Source organism: Triticum dicoccoides, chromosome 1A (genome assembly GCF_002162155.2).
Source record: "Triticum dicoccoides isolate Atlit2015 ecotype Zavitan chromosome 1A, WEW_v2.0, whole genome shotgun sequence".
In the NCBI taxonomy this organism is placed as follows: Eukaryota; Viridiplantae; Streptophyta; class Magnoliopsida; order Poales; family Poaceae; genus Triticum; species Triticum dicoccoides.
In genome coordinates, this window is record NC_041380.1 from 525,884,195 (window position 1) to 525,909,426 (window position 25,232).

At 45.2% G+C, this 25,232-nt stretch overlaps 1 protein-coding gene across 1 annotated transcript; it reads left to right on the forward strand.

Annotated features, from left to right (window-relative positions):
• The first annotated feature begins 4,097 nt into the window (after positions 1 to 4,097).
• LOC119317819 (transcription initiation factor IIB-like) lies at positions 4,098 to 5,055 on the forward strand. The gene has a single exon (XM_037592342.1). It carries the CDS (start codon positions 4,098 to 4,100, stop codon positions 5,049 to 5,051), a length of 954 nt encoding a protein of 317 aa, XP_037448239.1. The 3' UTR covers positions 5,052 to 5,055.
• Positions 5,056 to 25,232: the final 20,177 nt, after the last annotated feature.

Below are 25,232 nucleotides of genomic sequence, written 5' to 3' on the forward strand. Positions count from 1 at the left end.
ATTAAACACCCTCTTCTTACTCAACAGATAAAGCACATCTCCTCTACTCCATTCAATGATTCAGTTTACATTGAACTACCTGAAGAGATATTACAGTATATTGAATCCAAATTCACAGATATAAGTCTGACACAAGTAAGTTACCTTGCTGGTTTTCATTTGTTTTCTTAGCAACAATAAACTGTCATTCTCATTTTTTTCATAGTTTGTTTAACAAGACATGCTCCCTCATTTTAATAGGACAAGATAATTCTTCAAATGCAAGCTCAAAAATTCTACATGAATATCATCCGGAACTCAGCATCTACACTGAAGACCTATGTAGATGATATGCATTGTTCATTCATCAAGACCTTGACATCTTCCAATAGCCCAAACCTCCAATTTAAATCAACAGTTTCAAAGAATACTTTCAAAGTACCCAAGACTGAACAATTATTGGCTATAGAATCACCCGCAAATTTCCCAATGCAAGATGTTCCAACAATTATTGATGAAAATGAACAAGTCAGCATCAATGAAATTCTTCGGGAATTGGTCATAGATTTCACTCAGTCTGTGAACATAACAAGCTCTAATCTCTCTCTACCTTTTAATGGTAGTCTACCATCTTTCGAAGAGCTTGCTTGTCCAGAATTATTTGTGAAGACATCAACTCAGAGAACAGCACCTCCCACTGATGTTTTAGCTCTGTTGCATCGTAAGTTTTTCTTTCATAGCTCTTCTAAGTATCTTTTTTTCTTTGCACCAAAAGAGATCATGAAATAAATAATCACAACTTTTTTTCTGCAGGATACTTCTCTGAATCAAAACCCCCAATTCAAAGAGTACAAGAAATAAAATTTTGCTTACCATTGTTCAGATTCTTATTACCAGGAGAGCGTTTGGAAGGTCATTTCTCTTACCAAATTTCATTTTATCCAAAGTAATTTTTTCAGACATGTAGATGAACTTAGCTGTTAACATTTCCTATTCTTAATGTTGTCTTCACTTTTTTCAACCAGATTTCATGGATGGTGAACTGGATAAAGGCTCATTGACTGATGAAAATTTACTTGCAGCTCACAAAACTTTCAACAATACAATGCATGGTAATTCAAATGGAGAGGCTGGTACAGGCACTCAATATGAAGGCACAGGTTCCCCTTCATTTGATGCAATTACCAATTCAATTGACATAGTTTAGAATGTTCCATTTGTATCTCGTGCCTCTAATGAGTTCAGCCTGCCAGAAAATCAGTATAGCATGCATTCCAATACTCATACCAACCTGAATGTCCCTGGAACTCAGAGCCCAATAAGGGTAATGGACTTCCTATCTTCGAAACTCTACCCAAGCAATATTTCCACACCTATTGAAGATCTGTTGCTACTTCAAGCACTCGAACAACATGAAGCACATTCAGTAAGTTTTCAAAAGCAGAAACTTCAACTTGGCAACAACGAGTGAGCAATTCTTTCAAATCCGCGACACTAGTAATTCAAGAACCAAAAAAGGCTGGTAACCAGGTCATCTTTTCCGACGAAATTGAGAATGATTTCTACCAAACATTGGTTGGACTTCTACCCAAATTAACTTACAGGTATGTACAAAAATCATATGAATTTTTATGTGACATGTTCCACATAATTTCAACATAAAATAGTTTTCATATGCGATCCATACTGTTTTCTCATGATTTATTTTTCACTTTTCTTCATGATTTTCTCCTGCCATGAACAGCCAAAGGATATTTGAGATTGAAGGAGTTGGGTGGATCAGAAAACTATAACTCTATCATTCAAGCCTGGTGGCTGGATAAATCCTCGGGTTGTTGGGTGTTTTTCAAAACTAAAGAACAAAGACCAGCTGGACCAAGGAAGAAAAGGCCTCATGCGAAACAGCGAAATACTGGAGCACATTCTTAGCATTGACGACATGGTCAGCCTATATTTTGAATTCATCTCCTCAGTTACCACTTTCACATCATTGATATTTCATTTTCTTAACTATCAATGTTCTTCTAGAAACAAACATGCAGGAGAAGCTAATGAACCCAATGCTAAATCATTCTGATCCTGCAAACCAACAAATCTTACAGGAAAGTAATGTTGGTTTCAGTTTATTGAATGCTTCCTTGGTAAGACAAGTTCTTTTGTACAAACTACTCTTATAGTTTTTCTTTCTTTAAAGAGTTACACTAATAGATTGTAACTTTGCACAATTCCTTAGGTAAAAATGCACGTATTCAAGGAAAAACAATGGATTTTAATCATTGCTAACTTTAGAGCCAAATTTTTTGATATCATGAACCCATACTACAGTGGTGATTCATTCCTACCAGCAATTAGCGCTGTTATCCACAACTTCAAGATTTTGTTTGCTGCTACATATGGAAATTCTAGTTCTTTCAGCATACGAAATTTCGAATCAAGATTTGCACCAGCTCCTAAGGTCAATTTCAGGTGGGTTCTCTATGGAAATCTCCCATTTTACAAGATTTAAACCAGCCACAAGCAACTTTTTGGTTCTTTCTCCAAAAAAGCAGATTAAAAGTAATTTAATTCACAATAATTTTCATACTAAGTATGTAACTGATTATTTTCATTTTTTTTCTTTGACAGGTATGACTCAGGTATTTTCCTTCTTCAGTATGTTAGCAAGTACAAAGGTCTCGGTTTAGAAGGTTTCTCTAATGTAAGTAATAGTCATATCTTTTCTTTTTGGGTCATTACTTGTAACATATCAGCAATGAAGCAGCAACTTTTTCTAAAATACTGTAGGAGGATTTACATGCTCTATGTCAAAAATTCCTTTTCGAGATTGTTACTTGCAAGCACAATGAAATTCAGCTCCCATTAGTAACTTCTTTCCTGCAGAGACATGTAAGTTCTTTTTTTATTTTTGTTTCCCAATGACATAAAAGAGTTGTTTCTTTCTTAGAGACTGTTGTTTCCCAATTTCTTAGAGCCTGTTCTTCTTTTCTTGTAATCACGTGTACGTTTCAACAGGGTTTCCGCATATTGAAGTGAAGCTTACTTGTTCTGCACATGACAGTAACCTGAGGTAAGTTCTCAAATCAACATGTAAGTTCAATTAACATCCTTATTCTTTCTATTATGAAAGGTCTCATTAATTTTGTTAGTTAGTCTAAAAGGTTCAAGCAAAAAGAATCCCAATGATGAAATGTTCTGCCCCTGTGTTTCCAATTAACATATTTCTTCTTTCTATTCTCAAGGGTCTCATTAATACTATCACCTTCAATGGAAGTTGCACTGGAAGATTCAACTCAAAGGAATACTTCGATGCGAAAAATGTTTCCTTAACGATAGAGCTATCTTTTTTTTTTGTCGAAATGGTCTAGTGATAGTTTTTTTGCAAGAAATTTGGGTGTAAACAATGTCTGGAAACAGCTGAAACATTTTTCTAAACAGGAAACCAATTCCTTTGGGAAAGATATTTCCCTTTTTAATTCTCTTATTAATGGTCCCAACGCAAGAATTTTTTTCAACTCAAAGGGACAATTCCATGAGGAAACTAATTTTTTAACATGGTTCCCTAGTTATATTTTCTTGCATTACATTCAATTTTTAATAAGGCTTAAATCTGCAAAATAAGTTTGCAAAGAAGCTCAAATATTTATATTATTATTTCCATGTATTTTTTTCTGTATGTTTTTTTCTTATACTGATTCTTCGTTGCACTTCTTCTTTTACTACTGTTTGTCAAGTTTATTGGAACTGTTCTTCCTTGGACAAAGAAACAGCTCTCTTTGTTGGAAAATAAGTTTGCAAAATAAGTTGTCATTATTTTTCTCTTTTATTGGAACTGTTCTTCCTTTTGACAAAGAAACAGCAGAAGCAACAGAGATAAACAGTAGAAGAAACGAAACACGCGCGAACGCCCGACACTTTGACGCATAATGCGTCGTATAGGAGTTCCCCTTTCCGCGGCCGTACGAAACCGAGTCGAACTCGTGCAACTAGCCTTACGAACCGACCTACTAGTCTATAAATATCAGCCCAAGCCCCCCAATCCAACCTACTCAGACCCTTTTCCCCAACCCGTCGCCACAACTGCGCACACGGCGGCGGCGGCGGCAGCAGCAGCAGCAGCCATGTACACCAGCACCTGCTCCGCGGCCGACGAGCGCGTGTACTGCCCGGAGTGCCGCCGCGCGACGGAGGTTGTCCTGGACCACGGCACCGGCGACACCATCTGCACCGAGTGCGCGCTCGTCCTCGACGCGCACTACATCGACGAGGGTTCCGAGTGGCGCAACTTCGCCGACGACGGCGGCGGCGACGACCGCGACCCCAGCCGCGTCGGCACCTCCGGCGACCCCTTCCTCGCCGCCAAGCTCTCCACCGTCATCGACTACACCAACAAGACCAAGAAGTCCTCCGCCACCGGCGTGGCGACAAAGGCCCCGCCGAGGATGTCGGTGCCGGACGCGGGGGTGGCCTCCGAAAACACCCTCGTCGACGGCTTCCGCGGCATCGCCGACATGGCCGACCGGCTCGGCCTCGTGGCCACCATCCGGGACCTGGCCAAGGAGACGTTCAAGAAGCTGGACGAGGCCAAGGGCTGCCCGCGCGGCCGGAAGCGGGACTCCGTCTACGCCGCCTGCCTCTACATCGCCTGCCGCAACCTCGGCATGCCGCGCACGTACAAGGAGCTCGCGTCCGTCACCGCCGGGGGCGTGGCCGCCAAGAAGGACGTCGGCAAGATGACGACGCACATCAAGAAGCTCCTCGGGGAGGAGGACGGCCAGGTGATGGACATCGGCGTCGTCAGCGCCACTGACTACCTGCGCCGCTTCTGCTCCCGGCTCGGCCTGGGCAACCAGGAGGTGCGCGACGCACAGGAGGCCGTGCGGAGGGTCGAGCAAGGGCTCGACGTGCGCCGCAACCCGGAGTCGGTCGCCGCCGCCATCAGCTTCATGGTCGTGCAGCGCGCCGGCGCCGGCAGGTCCGTCAAGGAAGTGTCCGTCGCCACCGGCGTCGCCGAGGGCACCATCAAGGAGGTGCACAAGGACCTCACCCCGCACGCCCAGATGCTCTTCGGCTGAGCCTGAGCGCCCACGACATTAACGCTTCTTGATCCTTAGGCAGGTCCTTGGCACATGCATGCATGTTTGCCATGTCCACAACTCCAAACGTGTGCTGTTCTTGGCAACTATCTTAGTCTTGGACATGTGAAGTTTGTGTTGGACTTCGTTTCTAAGTGCTGAATCATATCATTCGTGAATGAATCTGTGCTTAGTTCGTTTGATCCGATTAAACTCATGAACTGACGTCTCAGACACGGTTGCCAAGTACGCTACTCCTACTCGTGAATTATAATGGTCTCATGAACTAATAATTTCGAGGGCTGACATTTTTCACCGAGATTTCACCCATTACAATGAACTTTATGTTCCGGTGGAAAAGGCGATGACTTTTTAGTCTCAAAAAAGAAGGCCGTGGCGACCCTTCAATACCGGCTAGGTTCAAACAACATTCAAATTTTGGTTGAATCCCATTCAAAATGAAACCAGAATGACCAGATTGAATACTGAAATAGGTGACTTTGGTGCAATTTAATCCAACAAAATATGATGTCTATTCTGGCCAGATCATCTGACTAATGTCAGATACATATGCCAAAGTACCGAAAGAATCTTTCTGTGTTTATACACCTACTGAAAGAATCTGACATGGGTTGTTGAGTTGAGGTGACTCAACCATGTTGCTTTCGCGGTGGCAGGACGGATCCTGAAAAATATAAAGAGGGGGGGGGGGGTGAAGTATTGGACTTCCTTTTTAAGTGCTGAATCATTCGTGAATGAATCCATGCTTAGTTCGTTTGATCCGAATAAACTCATGATCACCGAGGTCTAACATACGGTTGCCAAGTACAATACTCGTGAATTATAATGGTCTCATGAACTTGAGGCTAATAATTTCGAAGGCTCGACATTTTTCACCGAGATTTCACCCATTGCAATGAACTTTATGTTTCGGTGAAAATGGCGATGACCCTTCAATATCGGCTAGGTTCAAACAAAATTCAAATTTTGGTTGAATCCCATTCAAAACGAAATGAGAATGACCAGATTGAATACTGAAATAGGCGACTTCGGTGCAATTTAATCCAACAAAATATGATGTCTACTCTGGCCAGATCATCTGACTAATGTTCAGATACATATGCCAAAGTACCGAAAGATTTCTGTGTCTACACACCAACTGAAAGAATCTGACATGGGTTGTTGAGTCAAGGTTACTCAACCATGTTGTTTTCGCGGTGGGTGGACGGATTCTGAAAAAATATAAAGAGGGGGGAGGGTGAACTAGTAACTTCACATGAAAGGGTGCAAAATGAAAAATGTTTCACTACACCAAACAAATATATGTCAACTTTAATTATTTCTGAAACATGGTTGCTAAGTACACTATTATTTTCGCCAATACGGGTGGAGCGTATCAATGCATTGATAGAGGGAAAAAAGAACAAAGTTAGGGGGTTGCCAAGTGAAAGGATCGATATGGTTGACTAGAGGGGGGGGGGGTGAATAGGCAACTACCAATTTTTAACTTTTCTTTATCAAATTAAACTTTGCATCAAAGAAGGTTGTCTAGATGTGCAACTAGGTGAGAAACCTATATGATGCAATAACAACAAGCATACAAGCAAGCAAGAGAAGTAACACTAAAGAGCTTGCATAAGTAAAGGTAAGAGATAACCAAGAGTGGATCCGATGAAGACGAGGATGTGTTACCGAAGTTCCTTCCTTTTGAGGGGAAGTACGTCTCCGTTAGAGCGGTGTGGAGGCACAATGCTCCCCAAGAAGCCACTAGGGCCACCGTATTCTCCTCACGCCCTCACACAATGCGAGATGATGTGATTCCACTATTGGTGCCCTTGAAGGCGGCGACCGAACCTTTACAAACAAGGTTGGGGCAATCTCCACAACTTAATCGGAGGCTCCCAACAAAATCACGAAGCTTCACCACAATGGACTATGGCTCCGTGGCGACCTCAACCGTCTAGGGTGCTCAAACACCCAAGAGTAACAAGATCCGCTAGGGATGAGTGGGAGAATCAAAAATCCCTTGGTGGAAGTGTAGATCGGGGCCTTCTCAACCACTCCCGAGCAAATCAACAAGTTTGATTGGCTAGAGAGATAGATCGGGCGAAAATGGAGCTTGGAGCATTTAATGGAGCTTGAGGGGGAAGAGTGTTGGGGAACGTAGCAGAAATTCAAAATTTTCCTACGTGTCACCAAGATCTATCTATGGAGAGACCAGCAACGAGTAGAAAGAGAGTGCATCTACATACCCTTGTAGATCGCTAAGCGGAAGCGTTCAAGTGAACGGGGTTGATGGAGTCGTACTCGTCGTGATTCAAATCACCGATGATCCTAGTGCCGAACGGACGGCACCTCCGCGTTCAACACACGTACAGCCCGGTGACGTATCCCACGCCTTGATCCAGCAAGGAGAGAGGGAGAGGTTGAGGAAGACTCCATCCAGCAGCAGCACAACGGCGTGGTGGTGGTGGAGGAGTGTGGCAATCCTGCAGGGCTTCGCCAAGCACCGCGAGAGAGGAGGAGCACTTGGGAGAGGGAGGGCTGCGCCAGGGGCAAGGGTGAAGCTCCCATGCACCTCCCCACTATATATAGGGGTGGAGGGGGCTGGTTTCTTGCCCTCCAAGTCCATTGGGGCGTTGGCAAAGGTGGGAGGAAAGAAATCCCATCATTTCCTTCCCCACCGATTGCTATCCCCCCTTTTTAGGGATCTTGATCTTATCCCTTTGGGATATGATCTTATTCCTTCTAAGGGGGGATCTTGGTGCGCCTTGACCAGGGGTGTGGGGCCTTCCCCCCACTACCCACGTTCATGTGGGTCCCCCCATGCAGGTGGGCCCCACTCCGGAACCTTCTAGAACCTTTCGGGTACAATACCGAAAAATCCCGAACATTTTCCGGTGGCCAAAATAGGACTTCCCATATATAAATCTTTACCCCCGGACCATTCCGGAACTCCTCGTGACGTCCGGGATCTCATCCGGGACTCCGAACAACATTCGGTAACCACATACAAACTTCCTTTATAACCCTAGCGTCATCGAACCTTAAGTGTGTAGACCCTACGGGTTCGGGAGACATGCAGACATGACCGAGACGTTCTCTGGTCAATAACCAACAGCGGGATCTGGATACCCATGATGGCTCCCACATGCTCCACGATGATCTCATCGGATGAACCATGATGTCAAGGACTTAATCAATCCCGTATTCAATTCCCTTTGTCTATCGGTATGTTACTTGCCCGAGACTCGATCGTCGGTATCCAATACCTTGTTCAATCTCGTTGCCGGCAAGTCACTTTACTCGTTCCGTAACACATCATCCCGTGATCAACTCCTTGGTCACATTGCGCATATGATGATGTCCTACCGAGTGGGCCCAGAGATACCTCTCCGTTTACACGGAGTGACAAATCCCAGTCTCGATCCACATAAAACAATAGATACTTTCGGAGATACCTGTAGTGCACCTTTATAGTCACCCAGTTACGTTGTGACGTTTGATACACCCAAAGCACTCCTACGGTATCCAGGAGTTACACGCTCTCATGGTCAAAGGAAGAGATACTTGACATTGGCAAAGCTCTAGCAAACGAACTACACGATCTTTGTGCTAGGCTTAGGATTGGGTCTTGTCCATCACATCATTCTCCTAATGATGTGATCCCGTTATCAACGACATCCAATGTCCATAGCCAGGAAACCATGACTATCTGTTGATCACAACGAGCTAGTCAACTAGAGGCTCACTAGGGACATATTGTGGTCTATGTATTCACACGTGTATTACGATTTCCGGATAATACAGTTATAGCATGAATAAAAGACAATTATCATGAACAAGGAAATATAATAATAACACTTTTGTTATTGCCTCTAGGGCATATTTCCAACAGTCTCCCACTTGCACTAGAGTCAATAATCTAGTTCACATCGCCATGTGATTAACACTCACAGGTCACATCACCATGTGACTAATACCCAAGAGTTTTAGGTTTGATCATGTTGCTTGTGAGAGAGGTTTTAGTCAACGGGTCCGAACCTTTCAGATCCGTGTGTGCTTTACAAATCTCTATGTCATCTCCTAGATGTAGCTACCACGCTCTATTTGGAGCTATTCCAAATAACTGTTCTACTTGGAGCTATTCTAAATTGTTGCCCCATAATACGTATCCGGTATCTCTTCTTAGAGCTATCCGGATAGGTGTTAAGCTTGCATCGACGTAACCTTTACGACGAACTCTTTTACCACCTCCATAATCGAGAAAATTCCTTAGTCCACTAGTTACCAAGGATAACTTTGACCGCTGTCTGTGATCCATTCATGGATCACTCTTGTACCCCTTGACTGACTCATGGCAAGGCACACTTCATGTGCGGTACTCAGCATGGCATACTGTAGAGCCTATGTCTTAAGCATAGGGGACGACCTTCGTCCTTTCTCTCTATTCTGCCGAGGTCGAGCTTTAAGTCTTAACTTCGTACCTTACAACTCAGGCAAGAACTCCTTCTTTGACTGGTCCATCTTGAACACCTTCAAGATCATGTCAAGGTATGTGCTCATTTGAAAGTATTATTAAGCATTTTGATCTATCCTTATAGATCTTGATGCTCAATGTTCAAGTAGCTTAATCCAGGCTTTCCATTGAAAAACACTTTCAAAATAACCCTATATGCTTTCCAGAAATTCTATGTCATTTCTGATCAACAATATGTCAACAACATATACTCATCAGAAATTCTATAGTGCTCCCACTCACTTCTTTGGAAATACAAGTTTCTCATAAACTTTGTACAAACCCAAAATCTTTGATCATCATCAAAGCATACATTCCAACTCCGAGATGCTCACTCCAGTCCTTAGAAGGATTGCTGGAGCTTTGCATACTTATTAGCATCTTTCAGGATTGACAAAACCTTCCTGGTTGTATCACATACAACCTTTCCTCAAGAAAATCGTCGAGGAAACAATGTTTTGACATCCTATCTGCAAGATTTCATAAATAATGCAGTAATCGCTAATATAATTCCAACAAACTCTTAGCATCGCTACGAGTGAGAAAATCTCATCGTAGTCAACTCCTTGAACTTGTCGGAAAACATCTTAACGACAAGTCAAGCTTTCTTAATGGTAATTCTTACCATCATTGTCTGTCTTCCTTTTAAAATCCATCCGTACTTATTTGCCTTACGACCATCGAGCCGTTCTGCCAAAGTCTTCACTTTGTTTTCATACATGGATCCTCTCTCGGATTTTATGGCCTCAAGCCATTTATCGGAATCCGGGCCCACCATCGCTTCTCCATAGCTCGTAGGCTCATTGTTGTCTAGCAACATGACTTCCAAGACAGGATTACGTACCACTCTCAAGTAGTACGCATCCTTGTCATCCTACGAGGTTTGGGAGTGACTTGATCTGAAGTTTCATGATCACTATCATAAGCTTCCACTTCAATTGGTGTAGGTGCCACGGGAACAACTTCCTGTGCCCTGCTACACACTGGTTGAAGTGATGGTTCAATAACCTCATCAAGTCTCCACCATCCTCCCACTCAATTCTTTCGAGAGAAACCTTTCCTCGAGAAAGGACCTGATTCAAGAAACAATCCTTTATTGCTTTTGGATCTGAGACAGGAGGTATACCCAACTGTTTTGGGTGTCCTATGAAGATGCATTTATCCGCTTTGGGTTCCAGCTTATCAGCCTGAAACTTTTTCACATAAGCGTCGTAGCCCCAAACTTTTAAGAAACGACAACTTAGGTTTCTCTAAACCATAATTCATACGGTGTCATCTCAACGGAATTACGCGGTGCCCTATTTAAAGTGAATGTGGTTGTCTCTAATGCCTAACCCATGAACGATAGTGGTAATTCGATAAGAGACATTATGGTATGCATCATATCCAATAGGGTGCAGTTATGATGTTCGGACACACCATCACACTATGGTGTTCCAGGCGGTATTAATTGCGAAACAATTTCCACAATGTCTTAATTGTGTGCCAAAACTCGTAACTCAGATACTCATCTCTATGATCTTATCATAGACATTTTATCCTCTTGTCATGATGATCTTCAACTTTACTCTGAAATTACTTGAACCATTCAATAATTCAGACTTGTGTTTCATCAAGTAAATATATTCAACATCTACTCGAATCATCTGTGAAGTAAGAACATAATGATATTCACTGCATGCCTCAGCACTCATTGGACTACACACATCAAAATGTGTTACTTCCAACAAGTTGCTATCTTGTTCCATCTTACTGAAACCGAGGCTTTTCAGTCATCTTGCCCATGTGGTATGATTTGCATATCTCAAGTGATTCAAAATCAAGTGAGTTCAAACGGTCCATTTGCATGGAGTTTCTTCATGCATATATACCAATAGACATGGTTCGCATGTCTCAAACTTTTCAAAAATGAGTGAGTCCAAAGATCCATCAACATGGAGCTTCTTCATGCATTTTATACCGATATGACTTATGTGGCAGTGCCACAAATAGGTGGTACTATCATTACTATCTTTTGGCATGAACATGTGTATCACTACGATCGAGATTTCAATGAACCATTCATTTTAGGTGCAAGACCATTGAAGGTATTATTCAAATAAATAGAGTAACCATTATTCTCTTTAAATGAATAACCGTATTGCGATAGACATAATCCAATCATGTCTATGCTCAACGCAAACACCAAATCTCGATGGTAGAGGGAGCGTGCGATGCTTGATCATATCAACATTGGAAACACTTCCAACACATATCGTCAGCTCACCTTTAGCTAGTCTCCGTTTATGCCGTAGCTTTTATTTCGAGTTACTAACACTTAGCAACCGAACCGGTATCTTATACCCTGGTGCTACTAGGAGTACTAGTAACGTACACATTAACATAATGTATATCCAATATACTTCTATCGACCTTGCCAGCCTTCTCATCTACCAAGTATCTAGGGTAATTCTGCTCTAGTGACTGTTCCCCTTATTACAGAAGCACTTAGTCTCGGGTTTGGGTTCAACCTTGGGTTTCTTCACTGGAGCAGCAGCTGATTTGCCGTTTCATGAAGTATCCCTTCTTGCCCTTGCCCTTCTTGAAACTAGTGGTTTCACCAACCATCAACAATTGATGCTCCTTCTTGATTTCTACTTTCGCGGTGTCAAACATCGTGAATACCTCAAGGATCATCTTATTTGTCCCTGATATGTTATAGTTCATCACGAAGCTCTAGCAGCTCGGTGGCAATGACTTTGGAGAAACATCACTATCTCATTTGGAAGATCAACTCCCACTCAATTCAAGTGATTGTTGCACTCAGACAATCTGAGCACAAGCTCAATGATTGAGATTTTCTCCCTTAGTTTGCAGGCTAAGAGAATCGTCGGAGGTCTTATACCTCTTGACGTGAGCACGAGCCTGAAATCCCAATTTCAGCCCTCGAAACATCTCATATGTTCCGCGATGTTTCGAAAACATCTTTGGTGCCTCTACTTAAACCATTTAACTGAACTATCACGTAGTTATCAAAACGTGTATGTTCGATGTTCGAAACATCCACAAACGACGTTTGGGGTTCAGCACATTGAGCGGTGCTTTAAGGACATAAGCTTTCTACTGTCCGCATAATCGCTACTGTCAACTTTCAACTATATTTTCTCTAGGAACATAACTAAAACAGTAGAACTATAGCGTGAACTACGGCATAATTTGCAAAAGGTCTTTTGACTATGTTCAGGATAATTAAGTTCATCTTATGAACTCCCACTCAGATAGACATCCCTCTAGTCATCTAAGTGATTACATGATCCGAGTCAACTAGGCCGTGTCCGATCATCACGTGAGACGGACTAGTCATCATCGGTGAACATCTTCATGTTGATCGTATCTACTATACGACTCATGCTCGACCTTTCGGTCTCCGTGTTCCGAGGCCATGTCTGCACATGCTAGGCTCGTCAAGTTAACCCTAAGTGTTTTCGCTGTGTAAAACTGTCTTACACCCGTTGTATGTGAACGTAAGAATCCATCACACCCGATCATCACGTGGTGCTTAGAAGCGACGAACTGTAGCAACGGTGCACAGTTAGGGGAGAACACTTCTTGAAATTTTGTAAGGGATCATCTTATTTACTACCGTCGTCCTAAGTAAACAAGATGCATAAACATGATAAACATCACATGCAATCAAATAGTGACATGATATGGCCAATATCATTTTGCTCCTTTTGATCTTCATCTTCGGGGCTCCATGATCATCATCGTCACTGGCACGACACCATGATCTCCATCATCATGATCTCCATCATCGTGTCTTCATGAAGTTGTCACGCCAACGACTACTTCTACTTCTATGACTAACGCGTTTAGCAATAAAGTAAAGTAGTTTACATGGCGTTCTTCAATGACACGCAGGTCATACAATAAATAAAGACAACTCCTATGGCTCCTGCCGGTTGTCATACTCATCGACATGCAAGTCGTGAATCCTATTACAAGAACATGATCAATCTCATACATCACATATCATTCATCACATTCTTCTTGGCCATATCACATCACATAGCATACCCTGCAAAAACAAGTTAGACATCCTCTAATTGTTGTTGCATGTTTTACGTGGCTGCTATGGGTTTCTAGCAAGAACGTTTCTTACCTACGCAAGACCACAACGTGATATGCCAATTGCTATTTACCCTTCATAAGGACCCTTTTCATCGAATCCGTTCCGACTAAAGTGGGAGAGACTGGCACCCGCTAGCCACCTTATGCACCAAGTGTATGTCAATCGGTGGAACCTGTCTCACGTAAGAGTACGTGTAAGGTCGGTCCGGGCCGCTTCATCCCACAATACCGTCAAAACAAGATTGGACTAGTAACGGTAAGCATATTGAACAACATCAACGCCCACAACTACTTTGTGTTCTACTCGTGCAAAGAATCTACGCAATAGACCTAGCTCATGATGCCACTGTTGGGGAACGTAGCAGAAATTCAAAATTTTCCTACGTGTCACCAAGATCTATCTATGGAGAGACCAGCAACGAGTAGAAAGAGAGTGCATCTACATACCCTTGTAGATCGCTAAGCGGAAGCGTTCAAGTGAACGGGGTTGATGGAGTCGTACTCGTCGTGATTCAAATCACCGATGATCCTAGTGCCGAACGGACGGCACCTCCGCGTTCAACACACGTACAGCCCGGTGACGTATCCCACGCCTTGATCCAGCAAGGAGAGAGGGAGAGGTTGAGGAAGACTCCATCCAGCAGCAGCACAACGGCGTGGTGGTGGTGGAGGAGTGTGGCAATCCTGCAGGGCTTCGCCAAGCACCGCGAGAGAGGAGGAGCACTTGGGAGAGGGAGGGCTGCGCCAGGGGCAAGGGTGAAGCTCCCATGCGCCTCCCCACTATATATAGGGGTGGAGGGGGCTGGTTTCTTGCCCTCCAAGTCCATTGGGGCGTTGGCAAAGGTGGGAGGAAAGAAATCCCATCATTTCCTTCCCCACCGATTGCTATCCCCCCTTTTTAGGGATCTTGATCTTATCCCTTTGGGATATGATCTTATTCCTTCTAAGGGGGGATCTTGGTGCGCCTTGACCAGGGGTGTGGGGCCTTCCCCCCACTACCCACGTTCATGTGGGTCCCCCCATGCAGGTGGGCCCCACTCCGGAACCTTCTAGAACCTTTCGGGTACAATACCGAAAAATCCCGAACATTTTCCGGTGGCCAAAATAGGACTTCCCATATATAAATCTTTACCCCCGGACCATTCCGGAACTCCTCGTGATGTCCGGGATCTCATCCGGGACTCCGAACAACATTCGGTAACCACATACAAACTTCCTTTATAACCCTAGCGTCATCGAACCTTAAGTGTGTAGACCCTACGGGTTCGGGAGACATGCAGACATGACCGAGACGTTCTCTGGTCAATAACCAACAGCGGGATCTGGATACCCATGATGGCTCCCACATGCTCCACGATGATCTCATCGGATGAACCACGATGTCAAGGACTTAATCAATCCCGTATTCAATTCCCTTTGTCTATCGGTATGTTACTTGCCCGAGACTCGATCGTCGGTATCCAATACCTTGTTCAATCTCGTTGCCGGCAAGTCACTTTACTCGTTCCGTAACACATCATCCCGTGATCAACTCCTTGGTCACATTGCGCATATGATGATGTCCTACCGAGTGGGCCCAGAGATACCTCTCCGTTTACACGGAGTGACAAATCCCAGTCTCGATCCACATAAAACAATAGATACTTTCGGAGATACCTGTAGTGCACCTTTATAGTCACCCAGTTACGTTGTGACGTTTGATACACCCAAAGCACTCCTACAGTATCCAGGAGTTACACGCTCTCATGGTCAAAGGAAGAGATACTTGACATTGGCAAAGCTCTAGCAAACGAACTACACGATCTTTGTGCTAGGCTTAGGATTGGGTCTTGTCCATCACATCATTCTCCTAATGATGTGATCCCGTTATCAACGACATCCAATGTCCATAGCCAGGAAACCATGACTATCTGTTGATCACAACGAGCTAGTCAACTAGAGGCTCACTAGGGACATATTGTGGTCTATGTATTCACACGTGTATTACGATTTCCGGATAATACAGTTATATCATGAATAAAGGACAATTATCATGAACAAGGAAATATAATAATAACACTTTTATTATTGCCTCTAAGGCATATTTCCAACAAAGAGGTGGGTCAAAGGAGAAGAAGGGGACCCCCTTTTATAGTGGGGGCAATAAACCAACCGTTGCCCCACCAACCAGCCCCGCACAGGGCGGTACTACCGCTGAGAGGGGGCGCTACTACCGCTAGCCTAGCGGTACTGCCGCTCCAGCCAGCGGTACTGCCGCGCAGAGAAGACTAGTAGGGAATTGGACCCAGCGCGGTACTACCGCGGTGGTAAGGGCGGTACTACCGCTCCTGAAACGGTACTACCGCCTCTACAAGCGCAACTAGTGCCGCAAAACCCGACATGAGAAAAAGAGCCCTTGAGTCGAGGCGGTAGGAGCCAGATAGCCCAGTGGTACTACGGCAGCGGGGTCATGGGCGGTACTACCGCTGCGGAGCGGTACTGCCGCTTGTGACCCTTCGGCCGTACTACCGCTGGTAGTGCGGTACTACCGCTGAGACATAAAAGAGAGAGAGGATCTCTGCATAGAGGCTGAGGACGAGGCGGTGGTGCCAGGCACCCCAGCAGTACTACTGCTATGGAGTCACGGGCGGTACTACCACTGCGGAGCGGTACTGCCGCTTGTGGCTCCTCAGCGGTACTACCGCTGGGTTGCGTGGTACTACCGCTGGAACCCAGACAGGACATAGAAGAGAGGAGAGATCTCTTCCAAGAAGTGGAAGAGCTCGAAGGGTGAGAAGCTGATGTGTACGTGTTGATTCCACCCATGCAATACCCCAGCGGACCCCCTCTTGATAGTACGGTGCCCTCTACGCAACTAGTCCATCGAGAGAGAAACGAAAAAGCTACAGCGTCTTGAATGACACTCCGAAGGGAAGAAAACGTCTCGTGCCAAGGATGAATCTGTGAACTACTCAAAGCACATGATTAGTCTGCAAACATGTTGTCATCAATCACCAAAACTACCTTGAGAGAGATATGCCTCAACAATCTCCCCCTTTTTGTTGGATTGATGACAACTAGGGATTTGCACAAGGAAAAGATATAAACGTAAGAAAACTAAGAACTACAAAATATAGACGGGCTCCCCCAGAATGTGTGCACCTAGAAAGAGGAGCAAAAGGAAAGCAAGACACACACATCCGGATCAACACTCCCCCTATATTTTATAGTCCAACAATTCTAAGCACAAGATATATGAGAGAAGAGTATATAACAGGACAAGCATGCAACTCATAATATACTACAGTACTGAATAGACATAAGAAATAAGGTAGCGATAGGGAGCATATGTCTCACACCATATGTCTAGAACTTAGGTCTCACGGGCACCAAACCAAACCAAACAAAGACACTGAGAGAACACACAAGAAAACACAAGACGACAAGACGACAAACTCAAAGCTCGGCAACACAAATCCCTACACTCTCTCCCCCTTTGGCAGCAAGACACCAAAAAGGGAAAAGAGCGACGCTACGACTCCAGGTGATGGCAAGCTGAGGATCTCGAACATCATATCTCAGCGTGATCGTCTGCATCTCCGTCGTTGGTCGAAAACTGCTCGGCGTCGGAGTCGGTCCAAGGGCAATGCTGATGAATCCACTCCTCCTCTTCAGTGATCTGACCCTCAGATCCACTGGCAACTGTCACTCCCATCTGACGCATGAGCTCCTTGTGGCGCACCCTGGCATGCTTCTCCGCCACATGAGTCATGTACTGACCATGAGACTCCATGCAGAAAAGCTTCTTCAACTTGTGTTTAAGCTTCTTCGCCCACAAGGGTTCAACAGTAGAGGGCCCAAGATCCTCCTCGTGATCATCAGTGGCTGCCCCACCCTCGGTCTCTATGGCAGCAGCAGCAGCAGTAGACGGACCCCCGGATTGAGGTGCTGGGATGACCCAATTGTCCTTCTTCCTCAAACGCTTGATCTCATGGGAAACCAAGTCTCCAGTGTCCAACAACACTCTGGGATAGATCTGTGCCCAGGCCCTCTCAATGAGCCTCACGATGAATGGACCATATATCGGGCACTTGCGCTCAGACACGGCAGAGAGAAGTTCAGACCACATGACATGAGAAATATCCAGGCTCTCTCCAGTGTTTGCTTCCTTCTCATGCTGACAGAAAAGAAGCATGTCCACGAGATAAGAGTGGACCATATCCAGATTCCCGATTCGAGGGAAGAGAGTCTCACGGAAGATGCGATGAAGAATGTCCAGATACGGAGACAGCTCATAGGTTTTCTTCTTAGTCACTGGGTGAACTTTCACAGTGCAGTAGGGCCAAAGGGCTTGTTTGTGGGTGGACGTAGCATTGCGGTGAGGGCGGAAACCGACTGGAGTCTCAAGCCCGTGATCCACCACATCAAGTAACTCCATGAAAGCCTTCCACTTGACGGAAAGCAGCTTGCCATAGGTCATCCATGTCAGAGTTCTGTCGACATCCGTCCCAAGATGAACGGTGGCAAAGAATTGAGCCACCAAATCTGCATCGAAATCCTTGTTGAATTGCATGATCCTGAGAATGTTCAGCTGAGTGCACATCTGAAGGGCTTCGCCGAAGTACTCCGGGTCCTTCTCCATAGCATCAGTGTCAATGGAGCGAACATCAACAAAGAGATTCTTCTTGGCCTTGATCACATCAAAATAGATGGCAAACTGAAATCGGTTCCAGAACGGGCAGTTGACCAAAGTGGGTTCTTGGTCCACCTCATAGGGATTGCGGCGACGCCTTTCCCAAAACTCCTTGTTGGTCATCTCAGTCACAGTCTTCCCCTTTGGCTTGGTGGCGGATCTCTTCGAGTGCTGAGGAGGTGGAGGAACACTTGCGGATGCACTTGCTGGAGGCGGTTGGGTGCTAGAGGAACCACCGACTGGCTCAAAGGTGCGGTAGCGTTTTGATGTTGCACGCCCGGGGTTGATACGACGAGCTTGATGCTCAGGATGTTCATCACCTGGAGCCAAACACAAGAACACGCAAAACAACTAGAAAGAACGAGCATAAGCCAACAAACACAACAAAAAGGATCAAAGAAAAGGCAGGAATATGATGGAGCTTGGCAGGCAGCGGTAGTACCATGACATGCTCGCGGTAGTACCGCCCAAGCGGTAGTACCGCTCCAAAGAGAGCGGTAGTACCGCTCGAGACGGGGAACCAGCAGTTTCTTGCTACTGTGGTCAGATCCGGCACTACCGGCCTGCCAAATTCAAAAATATTCCTACCAAACTCTAATCAAGATAGTCTAGTTGCCTTCTCCAACCTACTCAAGCCTAGATTTAGCCAAAAATTTAGAGATGCAACCACCATTGCCCCTAAGAACAAGATCTAAAAAACGAGAGAAAAGGAGAGAAGGAACGGGGGCAATACCGGCATCCATGGCAAGAGAACGAGGTGGGGATCGACTCCACCGAAGGAAATGGAGAGGGACGCCCCACAGACGGAGATCCGCTGGAGCCCTCCCGCAGCGAGAGGAGGCTGGAGAGAGGAAGAGGAAAGAGGGGGCGAAGCGAATGGGTATGGGGGAGAAGAAACCTCCCCCTACCCCAATATAACCCCCTGGTCCCGTCCCTCAGCGGTAGTACCGCGCTGGGGGGCAGTAGTACCGCTTATAAGCGGTAGTACCGCGCACCACCAGTGGTAGTACCGCCCAGTACGCCACGGCAACCAAACAACACGGCTTAGCTCGAGGAAAAACAAAACGGCAAGAAAAGAGAGCACACCAGCAAACGACCAAGACACACCTCTTCAAGAGAGGGCGGTGGCCGAGGCCACCTATGTTTGAGTCAAGAGGTATGGCGCCGCAAAGATTTTAACCTTGGGCCCATGACCAAAACTCGTCTTTGAAACACAACTACCATCAACAATGGCTAAAGTGAAAGACTTGATCAATTTATGCATAATGGGGGGAGGGAGAGTTCATTGAGAGAACAACACTCCCCCTATGTCCATGCCTACACCTAAACTAGACAGCAAACTGAGCGTGGTGGGGTGTGCAAGGGTTCAAGCCACATTGCTCGAATCAATGATATTTAGCTCATGCCTTAACTCACGAATTCTTGCTTCATCCAAGGGCTTCGTGAAAATATCTGCAAGGTTGTCATGAGTGTTGACATAGTTGAGCTTGATCTCTCCTCGCCTAATGTGATCTCGGATGAAGTGATACCGAATCTCAATATGTTTCGTCTTGAAGTGTTGCACCGGGTTGAGAGAGATCTTGATGGCACTTCCATTGTCACACCAAAGAGGCACTTTGTCACAAGTGACACCGTAATCCTTTAAAGTTTGCCTCATCCATAGGAGTTGTGCACAACAACTACCGGCTGCTACATACTCCGCCTCGGTGGACAAGAGAGACACACAACTTTGCTTTTTGGAAGACCAACTTACCAAAGAGAAACCAAGGAATTGGCACCCTCCGGAAGTGGACTTCCTATCCACTTTGTCTCCCACCCAATCAAAATCCGAGTACTCTACAAGCTTGAAGTTTGATCCTCTTGGGTACCATAAGCCAAAGTTTGGGGTATGAGCCAAATATCGAAAGATTCGTTTGACCGCCACATAGTGACTTTCCTTAGGTGCGGCTTGAAACCGTGCACAAATTCCCATACTCAACATGATATCCGGTCTAGATGCACAAAGGTAAAAGCAAGGATCCAATCATGGAGCGATATACCTTTTGATCCACCACTTTACCATTGGGATCTAAGTCAAGTTGGCACTTGGTGGGCATTGGAGTGGAAGCCGGCTTGACGTCACTTAGCTTGAATATCTTGAGCATGTATTGAGTGTATTTGGATTGGTTGATGAAGGTTCCTTCTCTTCTTTGCTTCACTTTGAAACCTAGAAAGAACTTCAACTCTCCCATGGAGGACATCTCAAACTTTGAGGTCATGAGAGAGGGAAATTCCTCATTGAAAGCTTTGTTAGGTGAACCAAAGATAATATCATCAACATATAATTGGCACACAAACAACTCCCCTTTGACCTTCTTAGTAAAAAGAGTGGGGTCGATTAACCCAACTTCAAAACCACGGTCTTGTAACAACTCGATAAGGTGGTCATACCACGCACGTGGGGCTTGTTTAAGGCCATAGAGTGCCTTATTGAGTTGATACACATGATCGGGAAAGTAGGGATCCTCGAACCCGGGGGGTTGCTTGACGTAAACCAATTCATTAATAGGACCATTAAGAAAAGCACTCTTCACATACATTTGTTGTAACTTAAAGTTATGATGAGAAGCATATGCAATCAACATGCGAATGGATTCAAGACGAGCAACAGGAGCAAAGGTTTCACCGTAGTTGATACCCTCGACTTGGGAGTAGCCTTGTGCTACCAAACGAGCCTTGTTGAGAATGATAATCCCATGGGCATCTTGCTTGTTCTTAAATATCCACTTGGTTCCAATGACATTGTGATTCCTGGTCGGTCTTGGCACCAATCTCCACACTTTGTTGCGCTCGAAGTTGTTGAGTTCTTCATGCATGGCATTGAGCCAATCCGGATCTTCTAGCGCCTCATAGACCTTGTGGGGTTCCACACAAGAGACAAACGCGTGATGCTCACAATAATTTGCTAATTTTTTACGAGTGCTTACCCCCTTTCTCAAGCTTCCAAGCACGTTCATCATGAGATGATCCTTGGTGGAGAGCTTGGAAGCAACCTTGGCGGCACGACGCTCTAATTCCTCCTCGGGGGTGAGACGAGGAGTGGTCACTTGATCATCTTGAGCATCGTCTTGGGCTTGTTCTTGTTCTTGAACTTGCTCGGAGGAGAGAACTTGACCTTGGGCATCACTTGATGTGTCAACACCGTCTTGAGCGTGATCTTGCCCTTGATCATATCCTTGAGGATAAGGGCCTTCATGTTGTTCTTCGGAAGCGTGTGGGCCTTGGGTTGGTGATGGCTCCACTTGAATGGAGCTTTGTCCTTCTCCTTCGGCCACAAGGGGTTCCTCAATGGGTAGGATAAAGCCAACACCCATTCTTATTATGGCTTGGGGAGGAATTTCATCACCTACATCACAAGTGCCACTTTGCTCCACTTGGGAGCCATTATTCTCATCAAACTCCATGTTACACATCTCCTCAATAAGTCCCGTGGATTTATTGAGGACACGGTAAGCATGAGAGTTTGTAGCGTAACCAACAAATATGCCCTCATAAGCTCTAGCCTCAAATTTAGACAACCGAACACCTTTCTTGAGAATGAAACACTTACACCCGAATACCCGGAAGTACTTGAGGTTGGGCTTGTTACCGGTGAGTATCTCATATGGAGTCTTGTTCAAGCCCTTGCGGAGGTAGAGCCGATTGGATGCATACACGCGGTATTGATGGCTTCGGCCCAAAAGTTGTACGGAGACTTGAACTCCGCCATCATGGTCCTTGCGGCATCCATCAACGTCCGGTTCTTCCTCTCCGCAACACCGTTTTGGTGAGGGGTGTAAGGTGCGGAATATTGATGCTTGATCCCCTCATCACTAAGAAACTCATCCAAGGTGTAGTTCTTGAACTCGGTGCCGTTGTCACTTCTTATTGTCAAGATCTTTGCATTGTGTTGACGTTGTGCTTCATTTGCAAAGTCAATGACGGTTTGTTGGGTCTCGCTCTTTCTCTTGAAGAAAAACACCCACGTGTACCTTGAGTAGTCATCCACAATCACCAAGCAATACTTCCTACCTCCAAGACTATCGAAGGATGGAGGCCCAAAGAGATCCATGTGAAGGAGCTCCAAAGGCCTCTTTGAATAAATGGTAGTCGTGGGAGGGTGAGCCTTCTCATGTAGCTTTCCTTCGATACAAGCACTGCAAGCACGATCTTTAGCAAAACTAACATTCGTTAGTCCACGGACATGGTCCCCCTTGAGGAGACTTTGCAAAGATCTCATATTGACATGGGCTAAACGGCAATGCCAAAGCCATCCCACATCAACTTTAGCCATTAGGCATGTCGCGGTCTTAGTGGGTCGCTCCGAAAAGTTAATCACATATAGACCGTTCTCGACATGCCCAACAAAGGCTACTTTAAGAGTCTTGCTCCACAAGAGGGCCACGGTATCAATATCAAAGAAAGTGGCAAATCCCATGATTGCAAGTTGATGAACCAAAAGTAAATTGTATGCAAGGGACTCAACAAGCATGACCTTCTCGATCATGAGATCATGAGAGATGACCACCTTGCCAAGTCCCAATACCTTGGAGGATGAGGCGTCACCCCACTCGATATTGGTGGGCATAGATGGAATCTTGTGCACGTCCACCACCAAGTCCTTGCTTCCGGTCATATGATTTGTAGCTCCGCTATCGAGCAACCATAATCCCCCACCGGAAGCAAACACCTACAAGAGATTAATGCTTGGTTTTAGGTACCCATTTTGTAATGGGTCCTTTGATGTTAGTAACAAGGGTCTTTGGAATCCAAATAGACCATTCAATGTATTCATGAAGAGAACTAACAAATTTGGCATAAACATGCCCATCACTAGCATGACATAACACATAAGAAGGATTAAAATCACCGGCTTTGTTGGGAGGGGTGGCATTGTCCTTCTTGACATTGCCACCCTTTGCATTGTTCTTCTTCTTCTCCTGGGAGGCACTCTCTCCCTCCTTCACAAAGGTTTGCATGAGAGGAGGAGGTCGTTTGGTCTTGTCATTCTTCTTCTTGTTCTCATAGTCGGGCACGTACCCAACCCCTTCCTTGGCCACAACTCCCTTTTGGTTGATCAAGAGATCGTTGAGGTTCTTCTTGCCTTGTATGCAAGTTGCAAGACCTCTCTCAAGTTGCCCCTTTAGCTTAGCATTCTCCTCAACGAGATGCACGTGCTCACAACATGGGTTAGTAGCATTTGCATTATCAATTAACATCATACGAGGGAAAGTGGCTTTTTCCTTGGTTAGCTTTACTTGAAGTTGATCATGAGACTCTTTGAGGCTAGAATGAGCACCCTTCAAGACCTTGTGAGCCTTGTCAAGTAGATCAAACTCCTCTTTTAGTCTAGCAAGATCAACCTCAAGTTCGGCCTTCTCAGAGTTTGGCACATGAGAACAATGAGGACATGATCATAATCTTTCTTTATCTTAGCATGATCAACGTTGTGTGACTCCTCAAGAACCAAACGAAGACCACGCTCTTCCTCAAGAGCATTGGAAAGATCCAAAATCTCATCGACATAGTCACGACTATGCCCTTCCATCTTAGTGATGGTGTCTTCGTGAGCCTCGATCATGTCATTGGCTTCACCAAGTTGTTCCAAGAGAGCAACAAAGTGCTTCTTGGATTTTCCCTTGAGTTTGCCCATAAAGGTCTCAAACTCATTAGCCTCCACATTAGCTCCCTCTAGTTCATTAATGCTATCCGTCGGAGAAGGATGATCAATGATGGTAGTTTTGATGTTGGAGGTTACCTTGTTGGTGGCTTTAGCCATGAGGCACTTGGCGGTGATGCTCTCATTGGGTGAGTCAAAGAGAGACACCCATGAAGTCGTCGCAATGGCAACGGAGGCCATGGCAACCGACTCATCACCTTCATCATCATCATCATCCTCATTGTACTCTTCTTGTACCACCAATGCCTTGGGAGGAGTCTTCTTGGTGAAGTTGCTCTTGTTGGGGAACGACTTGGCCTTGTCCTTTTGGATGAGCTTGCCACCATTGTCTTCCCTCTTCTCATACAGGCACTCCGCGACAAAATGACTCACGTTGCCGCAATTGTAGCAAGTCCTTACACGTTGCTTGCTCTTCGTGCCACTCAAGTTGTTTTTGCTAAAGTTTGGCCTCGGGTTTTTCTTGCTCCAAAATTGCCTTGAAGCAAGTGCCATGTGTTCATGATACGCATACTTCGTATCTTCGGGGTTGCTCTCCTCTTCTTCCTCTTCTTCTTCTTCAACAGTGAGCTTGGCCTTCAATGCAAGGTTAGGCTTCTTTGCCCGTTGAGAACGGAGCACCGCATTGTCGGCGGTCTTGTCCAAAATGTTCATGGCCACAAACTCATCCAACACTTCGCTTGAGGTCAAAGTGTGAAAGTCCGGTCTTTGACGAATGACGGAGGACATGGCCTTGTGGTAGGGCATCATTGCCTTGAGGAATTTGCGCTTGATCCAATTGTCATTCGTATCCTTGCTCCCGTGATCTCGTAGTGAGACCGCGAGTTTGGTTACTCTCCGATAAAGCTCACGAGGTTTTTCATCTTCTTTCATAGCAAACTCATCGGCCTCATCTTGCACCACTTCATAGTTGGAGCGTTGAATGCTTGCGCTTCCCCGATAGAGAGAGACAACACAATGCCATGCATCTTTGGCCAAGGCGAAAGGACAAAGATGAGGTAGGTCTTCGGGTGGAATTGCATCTTGAATGATGAAGAGAGCATTCTCATTGAATTGATTATCCGCGGCTTCTCGAGGAGTGAAGTTGCTTGGATCATGCGGATAGAAACCTTCTTCAATGATTCTCCAAAGGTTAGTGTTCACATGATTTAAATGACGTTTAAAGCGGTAAACCCAGAATCAAAG

Excerpts from the sequence above, each read along its gene's own strand:
- LOC119317819 (XM_037592342.1), top strand. The coding sequence starts at position 4,098 with ATGTACACCAGCACCTGCTCCGCGGCCGACGAGCGCGTGTACTGCCCG.